The 15857-nt window shown below is 37.7% G+C and overlaps 1 protein-coding gene across 4 annotated transcripts in view; it reads left to right on the top strand.

The window, feature by feature from the left end:
• The first annotated feature begins 14901 nt into the window (after nucleotides 1–14901).
• The window catches only part of LOC118201187 (rRNA N(6)-adenosine-methyltransferase ZCCHC4), a 66424-nt gene continuing 65468 nt past the window's right edge, over nucleotides 14902–15857 (top strand). For all 4 annotated transcript variants that reach the window (XR_004760204.2, XM_035373236.2, XM_035373238.2 and 1 more), the window contains exon 1: nucleotides 14902–15145. Coding sequence is in view for 3 of the 4 variants with exons in the window: in XM_035373236.2 (XP_035229127.1) it covers nucleotides 15097–15145 (49 nt within the window). In the remaining variant the exon portion in view is untranslated. The remainder of the gene's footprint in view (nucleotides 15146–15857) is intronic.

Consider the following 15857-nt stretch of genomic DNA (forward strand, 5'->3'; position numbering starts at 1 on the left):
CTTACAAGCCAGCTTACCACGTACCATACGAGCCAGCTTACCACGTACCATACGAGCCAGCATACCACGTACCATACGAGCCAGCTTTCCTAAGAAAGTGCTCTACGAAGGCATTTTTCCTCTTAGGCATATAGCCCCAGTGTGTTTTGTCATAATCAACTAAAACAAATCATTTAAGAAATATATCAGTTGATCACTGCTCAGTGTACATCTGCTGTTTGCTTATAAAAACACTTTGTAAAGACATTTCCACTATTTTGCTAATAATTCTGGAAGGCTCATAGAATCCGAAATTATGTTACACTAGCTAACAGAGAACTTAAGTCTGCTTAATCTGCTTGACTTGCTTTCGTGTCTTTGGGAAACGTAAGTATATGCAGAAATAAATATTAAAATCTATCACGTATATTTGTAAAGATGTAAAGCATACTGTTTTGGTTCACAATAATGATAAATATGCATCATGTTACGACAGTTTTAAAAGATCACAAATGACTATACATATGCTAGACTTCTAACAAAATTTCTGTTACAATATGAATATGCATTTATTATTATATGAGTCGTAAAACGGCCCACCAGCGGCCGAGCGGTAAAGTTGCTGAACACTGGTAGTTCGGTCCGAGGTTCAAATCCCGCGAACGATCCGGCTACGTGGGTGTTTTCGTGGTTTTCGTGGTTTTCCCCATGTGTAACGTGTATACAAGCCAGTTTCCCTTAGAAAGTCCTCCACGAAAGCATCCATCCCTTAGGCAGATAGCCATAGTGTGCTTTGCCATAATTAAACACACGCATACACACATGAGGCGTAAAATTCAGTATTCGTCAATTTTAGATTCTAGGTATATGACAAATTTTTTTTTTTTAATTTTCGTTTTGTTTTTAAAAATTAATTCACTTTATAGCTTTTCTCCAATTTATTATAAAGGTATAGGAGTTAAATTTTGATTTATATATAATATGATATAAATGCATCATTCATTAATAATATTTTATGTATAACAAAATAATTATTATTAATGTTCCAAATTTTAATTTTTTTAATGATTCGTCTTCCATTTGTTGTATATTTGTTGAATGCATAGCTAAATATTTCAATTATACACAATAAGATTCTGCAGAAAACAATTCAGCTGGCATGACAGCTAATTGCGAAAGAAAAATTAGAGTCTTATTGCTCTTAACTCTTAGTACAAGCAGCCATTTTAAAATTGACGTTAAAATAAATTTATTCTATGGTCTATTAGAAAATAACTATACTGAATCATTTATTGACGACTTCTAAGAGGTCGCTTTCTGAAAGAAACCTGTATTTTTGAGAACATAAACATACGTTGATATTGAACATCACTTTTTTAAGATGCCAGAGCAAATGCACAGAGTTCCAAAAATCATCTAAAAGCATAGACGGTCACGTTTTAAAAGGCTGCCTACTTTTAATAAAGCTTGTATATTAATGTTCATTATACATTTCTCACATTTTTACTTTCTTTCAAAACAGCGATACTGTGGTCAATTACTTTAGAACTATGTGAAACTAATAAAATGGGCCCTATGTTATAAAAACCTAATTATATTCAGATACACACCTTTTGAACATGTTTGATATCCATTATTCTAATCAGAATACTTTGTATACAGAAAACATTGAATCAATATTAGAAATCAAAAGCTAAGTGAGATTAAAGTAGGAAGAGTCATATCGTCTCACACATTTTAATTGAAGTAAACAGGTGCTTACTTTATCGTAAAGTGAACACCCGTTTTTCAAACAGCGAATGAAAAGAAAAAAAGAGCCCACCAGAGCTCGAGCGGTAAAGTCGCTGAGCACTAACAGTTCGGTCCGGGGTTCAATTCCCGGCTAACGGCTAGCTGCACGGACGTTTTCATGGTTTTCCCGTGTGTAACTTGCATATGAGTCAGTTCCCTTTAAAAAATCCTCCACGAAGGCCTCCCTCCCCGTGGGGGCAATAGCCCTAGTGTGCTTTGCTGTAACCGAATAAACCGAAACAGAAAAAAAAAAAAAAAAAAAAAAAAAAAAAAAGAGAGAATTGGTGGTGGAAGGCAGCGACGAAACGTCGTTTTAGAAGAATGGGCTACATAACCAAATTTCTATCTATACTCTGGTAAACAGTACATTATTTTCTCATCAAAAGCCTAAATTTAGCTAATGCTCGGCTTAGTTCTTAAATTGCAATTTTAGCCGCAGCCCCCAAACAAGACGATGTCTGGTATTTTATTTCATTATTTAGTTATTCATCATTAATTTAAGAATTAACTAAATTTTCATTTGTCTTTAAATTTTTATTGAATTATAATAATAATCATTTAATATTCTAGTTGCTAATTATTTTATTATTGTAATAGTTATTTTATTTATTTATTTATTTATTCCTCTTTCCTGATGGCCTTCCATAGAGCTCCAGCACTTCTAATTTTAAAAATTAAGTCCTGACTACAACCAATGATTGCGAAAATAAAAGTCAAGTAACTTATTTAGTGATAATTAAATAAAATAAAAGCCAAAGCTTTTGTTATATATATATATAATAAAAGCCAAAGCTTTTATTATATATATATATGTTTGTTTGTGTGTGTGTGTACTTTAAATTTAATTATAAGGACATATATATATGTACAGTCGGTCACAAAAGTATTCGAACACCGGTACCCTATCAGAAAATGACAAGATGGCGTTTTTTTTTCTTTCTCTCTGTGTGTCGTGTTATTCCATCCTAGGTTTTCTTCTCCCCCCAACTTGGAAAAAACTGGAAAAAATTGGTCACGATCTCTTTTTGAATGGGGAGATGCCATTTTGAGAAAAAGCTGACGACCCTATCTTGGAGAATGAACATGACCGCTCTACACACCCTTTTACTCTCTCTCTCTCTTTGAATTGGGGAGCCATTTTGGGAAAAAGCAGACGACCCTATCTTGGAGAATGGAAATGAACGCCTCTCCCTCTCTCTTTGAAATGGGAAGCCATTTTGGGACCCTCTATTCTTGGGGAGGGAGAAAAACTGAAGTCTGCATTTCGCTGTCTCTGAATACGGAAAGCCCTTTTGGGAAAAGCGGACCCTCTTCTTTTGATCTTGGAGAACTAGAAATGAACGCTCTACACGATCTCTCTTTGAATACAGAAGGTATTTTGGGACCTTCTAATGTTGAAAAACTGAAATGAACGCTCTACACCTTCTCTCTCTCTCTTTCTCTGAAATGGGTAGCCATTTGAAAACTCCCTAACTTTGGAAAAAAACAGAAATGAACGCTCTACACCATCTCTCTTTGAAAATGGGGGGGGTGTCATTTTGAGACCTCCCTCCCCTAAACTTGGAAAAAAAACTGAAATGAACGCTCTACACTTTCTCTCTTTGGACATGGGTAGCCCTTTGGAGACCCTCTCCTTTTGGTAGAAAAAAAAAAGAACTGAAGTGAAGGCTCTACACAATCTCTCTTGGAATGGGATCCATATTTCGGGAAACGTGGATCACCTCATGCTGGAAAACTGAAGTGAACCACCAAGATTGGACTCTATATAATATTTTTTTTAATTGACATCATGACCCTCCTCCCATTTGTTATTAAAAAATTTTTTTTTTGTTTTGGTTTTTATCCCATTTCCGATGTGATTTCAGAAATGCAATTCCATAACAGTTCAATTTCATTCGAGGTTAAATGATCTAAACAGTCTTTGACCCACCCATCTGTATGATTATTTTCTTCTCCTTCCTGTTGCACCAAATTTTGTAAGTCCATATAATCATTCCATACGGGAAGGGCTGGATCCTCACAAGGCTGTCTTGAAACACTTGGATGAGTGGAGGGATCTAGAATGTCTGGACCCGGCTGCGATTCTACCTCCATGATTTCTGGACCCGTTGGAACTTGTTTACCCGGCTGAAATTCTACCTCCATGATTTCTGGACCCGTTGGAACTTGTGAACCCGGCTGTGATTCTGCCTCCATGATTTCTGGACCTGTTGGAACTTGTGGACCCGGCTGACATTCTACCTCTACGATGTCGGGACTTTTTGAAGCTTGTGGACCCGTCTGACATTCTACCTCTACGATGTCGGGACAGGTTGGAGGAGAAGAAGAAGAAGAAGAGGATACTGGAAGAGGTTCTGTCTGTGAGGAGTCCAAAAGAGGTTGCCTGTTTGAACAAGTCGGGGAAGAAGAAGAAGAAGCTTCTGGATTCTGAAGCGGATCTTGCACGCCAGGTAGGTTCCGGTAAGTCGACCGTTCTTTAAGAGGTAATTTTTTTCTTCCTCCTCATCTTCAATTGTGATGACTTCAATTTCATTCCGTTGCCGGGTCGATTTTGTTTCGGGAAATAACGGTTTGGTCCAGCTCCTCTTATCATCTAAGGAAGGGATGGGTAAAGGTGGCGGAGGGTTTTCTTCTTCTTTTTCTTGAAACATCATCGGCGATTGGAAAGAAATCTCCTCTTTCAATTGTTTCCAAAGCGAGTACGAGCACCGATCGACGAGAAAGAGACTCTTCTGGGTTGTGACGATGAGATATTGCGTTTTCGGGGGAACGACATAGTTTTGAAAAGGTCTTAGAATATATTTCTTATATTTCATCCTGTCGCTGACTTTAAAACTTCTTTCCTTCAGATTGGGGGACGATGATTCGTAATAGGCGAGAGGAGCGGCTGTGGTTTGAACAATATGAACTTCGTCCTCAGCCGTCGTTCTCACTCCAAACGTAAAATATCGTTTCGTGAGAAAAATATTCTTCCACCGAAAACTCGTGCGCGGATCTGTATATCGCCGGTCTGTTTGAATGGGCCGTCTCAAAGCTCGATCCATCCAATTCGAAGAGAAGGGAGATTCCTCTTTCGTTTGTTGCGATTCGAATAAATTTCTGTATATATTCTGAACGAGCAGGTTGGAGGATTCGACATCTTGGTTGAAAGAAACGATCGCTTGATGAGGTGGTAAATGCGGAATAAATGTCGCACAATGACACGCCAAAAAAATTTTCAAGTTGGAGATTTGCTTTAGCGTCTTCAAATCCTCTCCGTTCGAAATCCGTTGAGTTGGAAAAACGTCTAATAGCGACATGGCTCCCAATGGAAAAGAAATGATCTCGCCCAGTACTCTCGTCTTTTTATATATCTATATAGACACACACAGACACACATAGAGGCTCTATGACGTCCGTTTTATTTGTTTTTTTTTGTTTCTCTCTCTCTTCTTTCCAAGAAATCTTATCTCCATGACCTCTTTTTCTTTTCTTAAAAAGATGAATGTGTGTGGGAATGAGGAAGTGAAAGTAATAATTTAATAAACAAAAAATTATCCAACCATGACCTTCTTTTTTTTTCAAAGTCAACCTTTCCAATCCAAGGACGTCCAGAGATAGAGGAAGCAGAGAGAGAGGAGGAGGAGGGAAGGGAAGGTCACACTCTCTTTCTCTCTATAAATAAAAGGGGAGAGCCCCAAAGTCGTATTTTTGTCCAAGTGGATCATGAGGAGGCATCCCCAGCTCACTACGTGTATTCCTTTCAAATATAAATATGTTGATCTTTCCTTTTATATCATCCAAGGAGTCGTTTACCTGAAAGCCTCCGATTTTTCAAAATGTGCGGGTTATTATACCGTGGGGAGTTATCAAAAGATGCGGGACGAATTTTTGTCCGACGAAAACGTGTTGATGGCTCGTGACATTCCACCTTTGGATGCACAAATTTTGTTAATGAAACGAGCCAAATATTTTTACACGTCCCACTTTCTAACCGTCTCGCAAATGAATAGGATTATGGATCGTCTTGAGAAGACAAAAGGGATTCTCGTTCATTTTAGTGAATGGTTGCACAAATGTTTGCACGAACCTCTCTCGATCGAGAAGACTGGGAAGAATACCTATTATATTCTTCTCGAGGACTCTCCTCCTTCGTCTCATCATAGAGAGGCCACGACTTTTGAAAAAATCCTCGAGCAAGAAAAATAGAATGGTGGAACAACTACCCCATCCCTCTCCCCGAGCATCAAGAGGAGCCTGTTCAGAAGAAAAAGAAAAAACCTTTCCAAAAGCCTATCCTCATCCTCCTCGATAATGATGGGGATGAGGAGAAGCCTGTTCAGATTCCTCTCAGTTTGTCAAAACCCGTCGAGGATGAAAAACCTCTCCCTTCCTCAAAACCCCTTGAGGAAGAGAGACCCCTCGAGAAGGAGAGATCTCTCCCATTGTCAAACCTCCTCGAAGATGAAAAACCTCTCCCTTTCTCAAGACCCATCGATGATGAAAAACCTCTCCATTTATCAAGACCCCTCGAAAATGAGGGACCTCTCGATTTGTCAAAACCCCTCGAGGATAAGGGAACCAAAACTTCTCTCTCTTTCGAAGAGGAGGGACCTCTCAATTTGTCAAGACCCCTCGAGAATAAGGGAACCGAAAATCCTCTCCCTTTCTCAAGACTTCTCGAGGAGGAGGAGGAGGAGAGACCGCTTCATGTCTCAAGACAGGACCCCCCTCTATCTCTTGAGGATCCGAGGGAAACGATTCCTATTGAAAAACCATCTATCGACGATCCCCAGAAAAGGTCTTCGGAGGAGATTAGACTTCCATGTAGAAAACGAATCTGCCACAATCATAATAATAATAATAATAATAATAATAATAATATACCCCCTTCTCAACAACAGAATCCTACAACATTTGCAGATAAATGCATTCAAACCAATCCCTTTATAGTAACCCTTTTGATTGGAGAACCCGTGCATTAGCCTCGAAAAATAAAATGAGATTCTAGACTGTTTCTATGACCAGAATGTTAAGCCAATAGATAGGTCTAGCTCAGAGTTTTTCTTTTAAAAGAAAATAAATAAATAATCCAAAGATTATTCGTAAATATAAATGGTAAAGTCTTGAGTCGGCTGGAAAAAAATTTTCAGAGCTGAGAAAAATTCTACAACTCAAAAAAAAAAAAAAAAACTTTTTGTTAATTTTTATCATGTCTTAGACATGATAAAAATTAACGACCCCCTTCCCTTTTCGTCTGGGAATGTTGTCTCACTCTTTTGAAAAACAAATCGTGATTCATTCATGGAATGATTGCCATTAGAGAAAGGATGAGTCATGGTCTATTTTTAGAAAGGGTGAGACATCCTTCCCAGACAAAAAGGGAGGGTCATTAATTTTTATCATGTCTAAAGACATGATAAAAATTAACCAAACGTTTTTTTTTTTCTTTTTTTTTTTCCCAGCTCTGAGAAATTTTTTTTCTCCCAGCCGATTCGAGACTTTACCATTTTTTTTAAGAATGATTTCTCTCTGATCTATTATTTCAAAATTCCAAGTTTCGCTTCAGAATCATCTATGCTGTTGAAGAAGTAACGTGATATATGTATTTTTTTTAATGAGTTCTGTCAAGATTGAATTGTGCAGGATCGACCTTGCGAATTTCTTCTCTGTGTCTTTAAATAATAATGATACCGAACTGCTTTTTGTAGAGCGCAATGGAAAAAACCTTTTGTATGGTTAGGACAATTCATGTGTTCGATCCCATTGTATTTGAGAATCTCTTGCGTCGATCCTGAAATGTAATAAATGGATCTTTGCAACCATTTCTCTAAAAACCGCCGTTTCATTTCTCCTCGCACGCAAATCATGGAAAAAGGTTCCGTCAACATCGTTAACACCCATGGAAAATAACTGTACGGAATTTCTCCTTCGTACCACGACAAGCCGTGATAATAATCACTTGCCCACACAGCGGTTCGTTTATCTTTCTCGGTGAGCATTTGCCATGGGAACGGGGGTTTAAAAACAAATACCCCTCGAGAAGTACCGTCCAATGTGACGTAAGCCAATTCTTTCACAATAAAGGCTCCTTGAGAATCGTAGAAACCTTCAAAGTCGAGCACGAGTTCCATGTTTTTTATTTCTTTTTCTTTCCAAGGTGACCTTTATTATTATGATGATGGATGTGTATTGAGATACGCACGATATTATTCGAAAAACAAATATATATACGAATGTGACCTTTCCCAGAATTCATACGACCTGTCACGTGCAACCTTCTCTCTCTCTATATATATAAAAGAGGAGACGGCGAGAGAACGCTATCCATTTTTTCCTTCAGGACACACAGCGAGAGAGAGAGAGAATTTTGTTTTCTTTTTTTCCTCAATTGAAGAAGATGGACATTTTGAGTACCAAACCTCTCAAAGATTCCTACATTGTTCTGGACATGGAATACTTTCACTGTTATGATCCAAAGACGGGAGATATATGTTTCATCTTGAAAGAACTGGGCTACATCACTTGCGAATTAACCTTATGCGGATCCATGATTTTTCTCCCTCCTGTCCATTACGATGACTTATCGTCCCGCAATCAAGCTGTGGTCAACCAGACTACAAATAATCGACACGGCCTGCAATGGACCGAGGGTCGTCTTTCCTACGAGCATCTTCCTACGATCCTGAAAATGCTGACCGAAAATGTGGAGGTGATCTACGTCAATGGATACGATAAAGCCGAATTTTTCAGCAAGCTCTGCCAGCGATCCGTTTACGAGTTTTACATCCCAGGGAAAACCGAGTGGCGAAACAAGTCGAAATGCACGCGACACCAATATTTCCAAAAGATGATTCATTGTGCCGAGAACAAGGTGAGAAATTTTCGATACCATTCGATTGAGGGTAGTTACGTTTTCCGGAAATTACATTGTTACCCCTCCGAAAGCAAAGCTGTCGAAGACGAAGAGGAGGTGGAAGAATCTCCCCAGGAGAACTCGTGCGACGATGAGGAGGAGGAGGAGGAGGATGAACTTTTTAATAATAATAATAATAAATGTCTAAGTTGGGATGCTTTAGAGACCCAAGAATATTGGTCTCAAACCTTATCTCACCTAGACCTGAAAGAGGATCCTCAAGTGTACTCTTTGTGGTCCTCTTCTAAAATTTGGTCTTGGAGAGAACCCTTGAATGTTCATGAATGAAATGGTATGTAAATCCCTAGAGAAAAAAAAATAGAAAAAAAAAGTTCTTTTTTTTGTAATATGTTGATTTCTTTCCAATCCCATTTCTTTTCCATAACTCCAGCCCAATCGACGAGAAGAAGAAGAATTTTCCAAGTTACACAAGACGAATCTTCCAAGTTACACAAGACGTAGAAAGATTTCACAAGGATTTATAAATCACACGCTCCCACATGATATATGTATAGAGAGAAAAAGACCCTCTGTTCTCTAGCCAATACGTCAAGACTTCCCTAAACTAAGAGAGACCATGAGTACCGAGGAAACCTTAGCAGAGTGAGTGGAAAGACTTTCAAAGAGATTAGAAGAGTTAAGACGGGATAGATTTACAGTTCCGACGAATAAAGAGGAAACTATCATCGATTTCAACAAACCGCTGTACTTTCATCCTCTACCCCAAAGAATGAGACGAATGGACTCGCCGTTGAACAGTTCCAATGAGAAACAAAATGTCACTTATTTGAATAGTCAATTTCAACACATGAATATTTCATAAGTATTTTTTTGTTTTTTTTCCCTAAAGCGTAGGGAGATCGGATCAGTAGTTTTTCCCTTTTCATCGTCGAAAGAGATTGGGAGGAAAAATCTTTCTCAGCTCTCTCAGAAAAATTTTTCAGCCTTAAAAAAAAAAACTTTTTGTTAATTTTTATCATGTCTTAGACATGATAAAAATTAACTCTACCCCCTTTTGTCTGGGAATGTTGTCTCACACTTTCTAAAAATAGACCATCACTCCTCCTTTCCTAAAAAATAGAATTCCAAGAATGGGATCTGGTCTATTTTTAGAAACGGTGAGACCCTATTCCCAGACAAAAGGCGGGTAGAGTTAATTTTTATCATGTCTAAAGTTCAGGGTCCATCCATCTTCTTATGTGAAACGGTGACCCTGACGAGATCGAGATAAACAAGTCCTGTGAGTTGTTTTGTAATCTTGACGCGATCCAAGAAAGACTTTTTATTTTTTTTTGAAATAGGCGGGGGGTGGGGAGAGAAAATATTCTCACGACCCTCAGATATCTTTTCATAAATATATTTTTTATCAAAGTGTTTCTTTCATTCCGATCCTTTTAAGAGGTTGGAATGACCCTGACATTTAGATGGGGTCGCGATCCCGACAGATGTCGCGCGAGTATAAAAGTGTGTGTCCTCCACGAGATTTCTTCAGAGAACAGAAGAAGACGTGAACTGAGCTGGTAAGTCCCTTTGGTCCTATGAATATGGTTATCTATAAACTCGATTTGATTCTTTGTTTCTTTTTTTAATAATCATAATAATCATAACTTCATTTAAAAAGAACTCTCTTCTTAACCCTTTGAAAAGAAAAATGTCTCTTTCAAGACGACGACTCTAAAACGTTTTATTGTTTTTTTTTCCCTTTCTAGATCTTCCCTGTTATACATATATACCTTTTCGATTCTTTTTTTTTGCTCCTGTTTGTGGAAGACATCACCGTATTCATCGCCATGGCGTGTTCAGAAAACTTTATCGTGCTCGATCTAGAGGGTTTCCAGTCCTACAACCACAAGAAGGGTGAATTTACCTACGTTTTAAAAGAATTGGGCTATGCGACAAAAGATTTTTTGACCGTGGGATCGTTGACGTTTGCTCCTCCTCACCCCTTCCACCAACTGAATGAAAAAAACCAAAAGACGAATGCCTGGCTGACGAGAAACCGGCACGGACTTCGTTGGAACGAGGGTCATATTCCCTACAACCATTTAGGACGCATTCTCCAATCGCTCACTCACAGCTTCTCCACGATTTATGTGGTGGGATGTCAGAAAGCTAAATTCTTTGCTAAAGCCTTGGATTATCAAAAACCCGTGACGGAAATTTATGTGCCAGATGGAATCATTTGGAAATATCGGGGAAAATGTGCCCGACATCATCAAAGGATGAAATATTTCCATTGTGCCGAAAACAAAGTGCGCAACTATCGATGGCATATTACGGAAGGAGATTTTCATATCAATCACGTCTATCCAGACGGAACGGAGAAAGAGGACAGGATTCAGGAGGAAGCAGACAATCCTCTGCAAGCTTTTGATAAGGCCTACGATCAGTTAGAGAAGGATCCGTCCCCAAAAGCGTACGATAACCTCATCCAGAAATGGGATAATCTGTCCTGTTTCCAAGTGATGGAACATCCGGATGAGCATCCGCCTTTCCACTTGATGGGCTCTTCTTCTTGATGGGTTTCCTCGGTACTCATGGTCTCTCTTAGTTTAGGGAAGTCTTGACGTATTGGCTAGAGAACAGAGGGTCTTTTTCTCTCTATACATATATCATGTGGGAGCGTGTGATTTATAAATCCTTGTGAAATCTTTCTACGTCTTGTGTAACTTGGAAGATTCGTCTTGTGTAACTTGGAAAATTCTTCTTCTTCTCGTCGATTGGGCTGGAGTTATGGAAAAGAAATGGGATTGGAAAGAAATCAACATATTACAATAAAAAAGAACTTTTTTTTCTATTTTTTTTTCTCTAGGGATTTACATACCATTTCATTCATGAACATTCAAGGGTTCTCTCCAAGACCAAATTTTAGAAGAGGACCACAAAGAGTACACTTGAGGATCCTCTTTCAGGTCTAGGTGAGATAAGGGTTGAGACCAATATTCTTGGGTCTCTAAAGCATCCCAACTTAGACATTTATTATTATTATTATTAGAAAGTTCATCCTCCTCCTCCTCCTCCTCCTCCTCATCGTCGCACGAGTTCTCCTGGGGAGATTCTTCCGCCTCCTCTTCGTCTTCGACAGCTTTGCTTTCGGAGGGGTAACAATGTAATTTCCGGAAAACGTAACTACCCTCCATCAAATGGTATCGAAAATTTCTCACCTTGTTCTCAGCACAATGAATCATCTTTTGGAAATATTGGTGTCGCGTGCATTTCGACTTGTTCCGCCACTCGGTTTTCCCTGGGATGTAAAACTCGTAAACGGATCGCTGGCAGAGCTTGCTGAAAAATTCGGCTTTATCGTATCCATTGACGTTGATCACCTCCACATTTTCGGTCAGCATTTTCAGGATCGTAGGAAGAAGCTCGTAGGAAAGGCGACCCTCGGTCCATTGCAGGCCGTGTCGATTATTTGTAGTCTGGTTGACCACAGCTTGATTGCGGGACGATAAGTCATCGTAATGGACAGGAGGGAGAAAAATCATGGTTCCGCATAAGGTTAAATCGCAAGTGATGTAGCCCAGTTCTTTCAAGATGAAACATATATCTCCCGTCTTTGGATCATAACAGTGAAAGTATTCCATGTCCAGAACAATGTAGGAATCTTTGAGAGGTTTGGTACTCAAAATGTCCATCTTCTTCAATTGAGGAAAAAAAGAAAACAAAATTCTCTCTCTCTCTCGCTGTGTGTCCTGAAGGAAAAAATGGATAGCGTTCTCTCGCCGTCTCCTCTTTTATATATATAGAGAGAGAAAGTTGCACGTGACAGGTCGTATGAATTCTGGGAAAGGTCACATTCGTATATATATTTGTTTTTTGAATAATATCGTGCGTATCTCAATACACATCCATCACCATAACAATAAAGGTCACCTTGGAAAGAAAAAGAAATAAAAAACATGGAACTCGTGCTCGACTTTGAAGGTTTCTACGATTCTCAAGGAGCCTTTATTGTGAAAGAATTGGCTTACGTCACATTGGACGGTACTTCTCGAGGGGTATTTGTTTTTAAACCCCCGTTTCCATGGCAAATGCTCACCGAGAAAGAAAAACGAACCGCTGTGTGGGCAAGTGATTATTATCACGGCTTGTCGTGGTACGAAGGAGAAATTCCGTACAGTTATTTTCCATGGGTGTTAACGATGTTGACGGAACCTTTTTCCATGATTTGGGTGCGAGGAGAAATGAAAAGGCGGTTTTTAGAGAAATGGTTGCAAAGATCCATTTATTACATTTCAGGATCGACGCAAGAGATTCTCAAATACAATGGGATCGAACACATGAATTGTCCTAACCATACAAAAGGTTTTTTCCATTGCGCTCTACAAAAAGCAGTTCGGTATCATTATTATTTAAAGACACAGAGAAGAAATTCGCAAGGTCGATCCTGCACAATTCAATCTTGACAGAACTCATTAAAAAAAAATACATATATCACGTTACTTCTTCAACAGCATAGATGGTTCTGAAGCGAAACTTGGAATTTTGAAATAATAGATCAGAGAGAAATCATTCTTAAAAAAAAATGGTAAAGTCTCGAATCGGCTGGGAGAAAAAAAATTTCTGAGAGCTGAAAAAAAAAAATTTTGGTTAATTTTTATCATGTCTTTAGACATGATAAAAATTAATGACCCTCCCTTTTTGTCTGGGAAGGATGTCTCACCCTTTCTAAAAATAGACCATGACCCATCCTTTCTCTAATGGCAATTATTCCATGAATGAATCACGATTTGTTTTTCAAAAGAGTGAGACAACATTCCCAGACGAAAAGGGAAGGGGGTCGTTAATTTTTTATCATGTCTAAGACATGACAAAAATTAACAAAAAGTTTTTTTTTTTTTGAGTTGTAGAATTTTTCTCAGCTCTGAAAATTTTTTTTCAGCCGACTCAAGACTTTACCATTTATATTTACGAATAATCTTTGGATTATTTATTTATTTTCTTTTAAAAGAAAAATTCTGAGGTAGACCTATCTATTGGCTTAACATTCTGGTCATAGAAACAGTCTAGAATCTCATTTTATTTTTCGAGGCTAATGCACGGGTTCTCCAATCAAAAGGGTTACTATAAAGGGATTGGTTTGAATGCATTTATCTGCAAATGTTGTAGGATCTTGGAGAACTGGAAATGAACGCTCTACACGATCTCTCTTTGAATTCAGAAGGTATTTTGGGACCTTCTAATGTTGGAAAACTGAAATGAACGCTCTACACCTTCTCTCTCTCTCTCTTTCTCTGAAATGGGTAGCCATTTGAAAACTCCCTAACTTTGGAAAAAAACGGAAATGAACGCTCTACACCATCTCTCTTTGAAAATGGGGGGGTGTCATTTTGAGACCTTCTTTTTCCCAAAAGGGCTTTCCGTATTCAGAGACAGCGAAATGCAGACTTCAGTTTTTCTCCCTCCCCAAGAATAGAGGGTCCCAAAATGGCTTCCCATTTTGAATTTTCCATTTTTTTTTTGAAAAAAAAAAAAAAAAAAAAAAAAGAGAGAGAGAGTCCTTCATTGTGTTCGTACGTACAGACTTCACACCAAAAAATAATTCACATGGATTCTGTAATCGTCAAAAACGGATATTTCCGTTAAAATATGATATCCAAAGTTTTCTCGATTACAATAATAATTACTACCATTTTATTTGATACAAGGAAGTAAAGAACCTATATTAACCTACATATTCTTATATAAACAATACCTAAGTGCAGTATATAAATATTTCAAATCAATAAAATCTCACTATGGCACGTTCAAGAAAATATATAAATAAATAATCATCTAAATTTTCAAATTACAAACATAAATAGCAATAGTAAAAAGCAAATACAGAATAACGCTTCCCGCTATCAAAATTGCTCATCTTCTTAAATATCAACAACTAAACTAAATAGTATTTCAACTAAAACACATAATGTAAACAAGAATTTGCCCGATGCCCAAAAAAATTCAAAATTATCTATGAAAAATATGAGCACATTGTAACGCAACCGCATCATTCGCATTCGCATAGAAACCGCATCATTCGTATTCGCATAGAAATCGCATCATTCGTATTCGTATAGCAACCGCATCGTTCGTACTCGAACAAACCGCATCGTACGACAGATGCGAGTAACGAAATGAATTTGTGAGTACCGAATCGGTACTTCGAGTCAACCGATGTACCCGTTACTCAGTAACGAATACATGCGGTTTGCTCCAGCTCTAGTGTGTGTGAAGATGTGCTATAAGTATTGCCTTCTTATTTTTATGTCCGAGTTTGGAAATCAATATGGCAATATGCAATATTTGAAAACTTTATGTTTTGTAAATTCTAATACTGTAGCCTTAATTCTATTGTGTTTTGTCGTTATTTTGAAAACTGAGTTTACGTTATCATTACATTTGTTTTCAAGTTGAACTGTATATTATCCAAAATTGTAAAATTCGAAATGGAGGTTATTTTCGATAACACAAAACAACATCCTTCTTGTCCACATGGTGAGACGTATAGAAATTTTGGGGAAAGTGCAGAATCACCCACTGCTTGGCACGTTTTTAAGAATTGCACATACTCGGTTACTCGGTATCCATGTACACATCGACATATTTTCACTTAAAAAACATCCCAGAATTGCACAAAAATGGCATTGTGCACTCCCTTGACTTTATCCATGTACACATCGACCTATTTTTCACTAGTCAAAACAAATTGACAAAAATAAAATTCTTCTTACTTTTGTAGAAAGCGCCAAACAAACAAGTGGGCGATTCTGCACTTTAGCCGAAATTTTTAACATTTTTTCTTATTGTAAGGTGTTGTAATTATTAAAGATCTTTTTTTTTTTTTTTTTTTTTTTAAAGCCATATGAATTGATTCTTGAATGTAGTTGAGACATGAATTATATTCTGTTTTCCATATCTCTGTAAGATTTACTTAGCCTTTCTGCTATTTACATCACAACATAAGCATTCCCACAAAATGCTATTTTAAATCATATAGATAATATGATTTCAAATAGCCTTTCTGTTATTTTCATATTTCTCTTTTCCCTTGCATGTGGTACTTGGGCTAATACACCTAGTTCAGCTTGGAAAAAAAATAGTGTATATTTGTACATGATAATTTAATATATAAATAGTTTAATAAATATATTTAAAAGTTAGCCATAGTAAAATACATTAGTGGGATGGTTAAAACTGAATTTTATCA

This window comes from Stegodyphus dumicola, chromosome 7 (genome assembly GCF_044657685.1).
Source record: "Stegodyphus dumicola isolate Sdum_Otavi_A_Nest chromosome 7, ASM4465768v1".
NCBI classification, from domain to species: Eukaryota; Metazoa; Arthropoda; class Arachnida; order Araneae; family Eresidae; genus Stegodyphus; species Stegodyphus dumicola.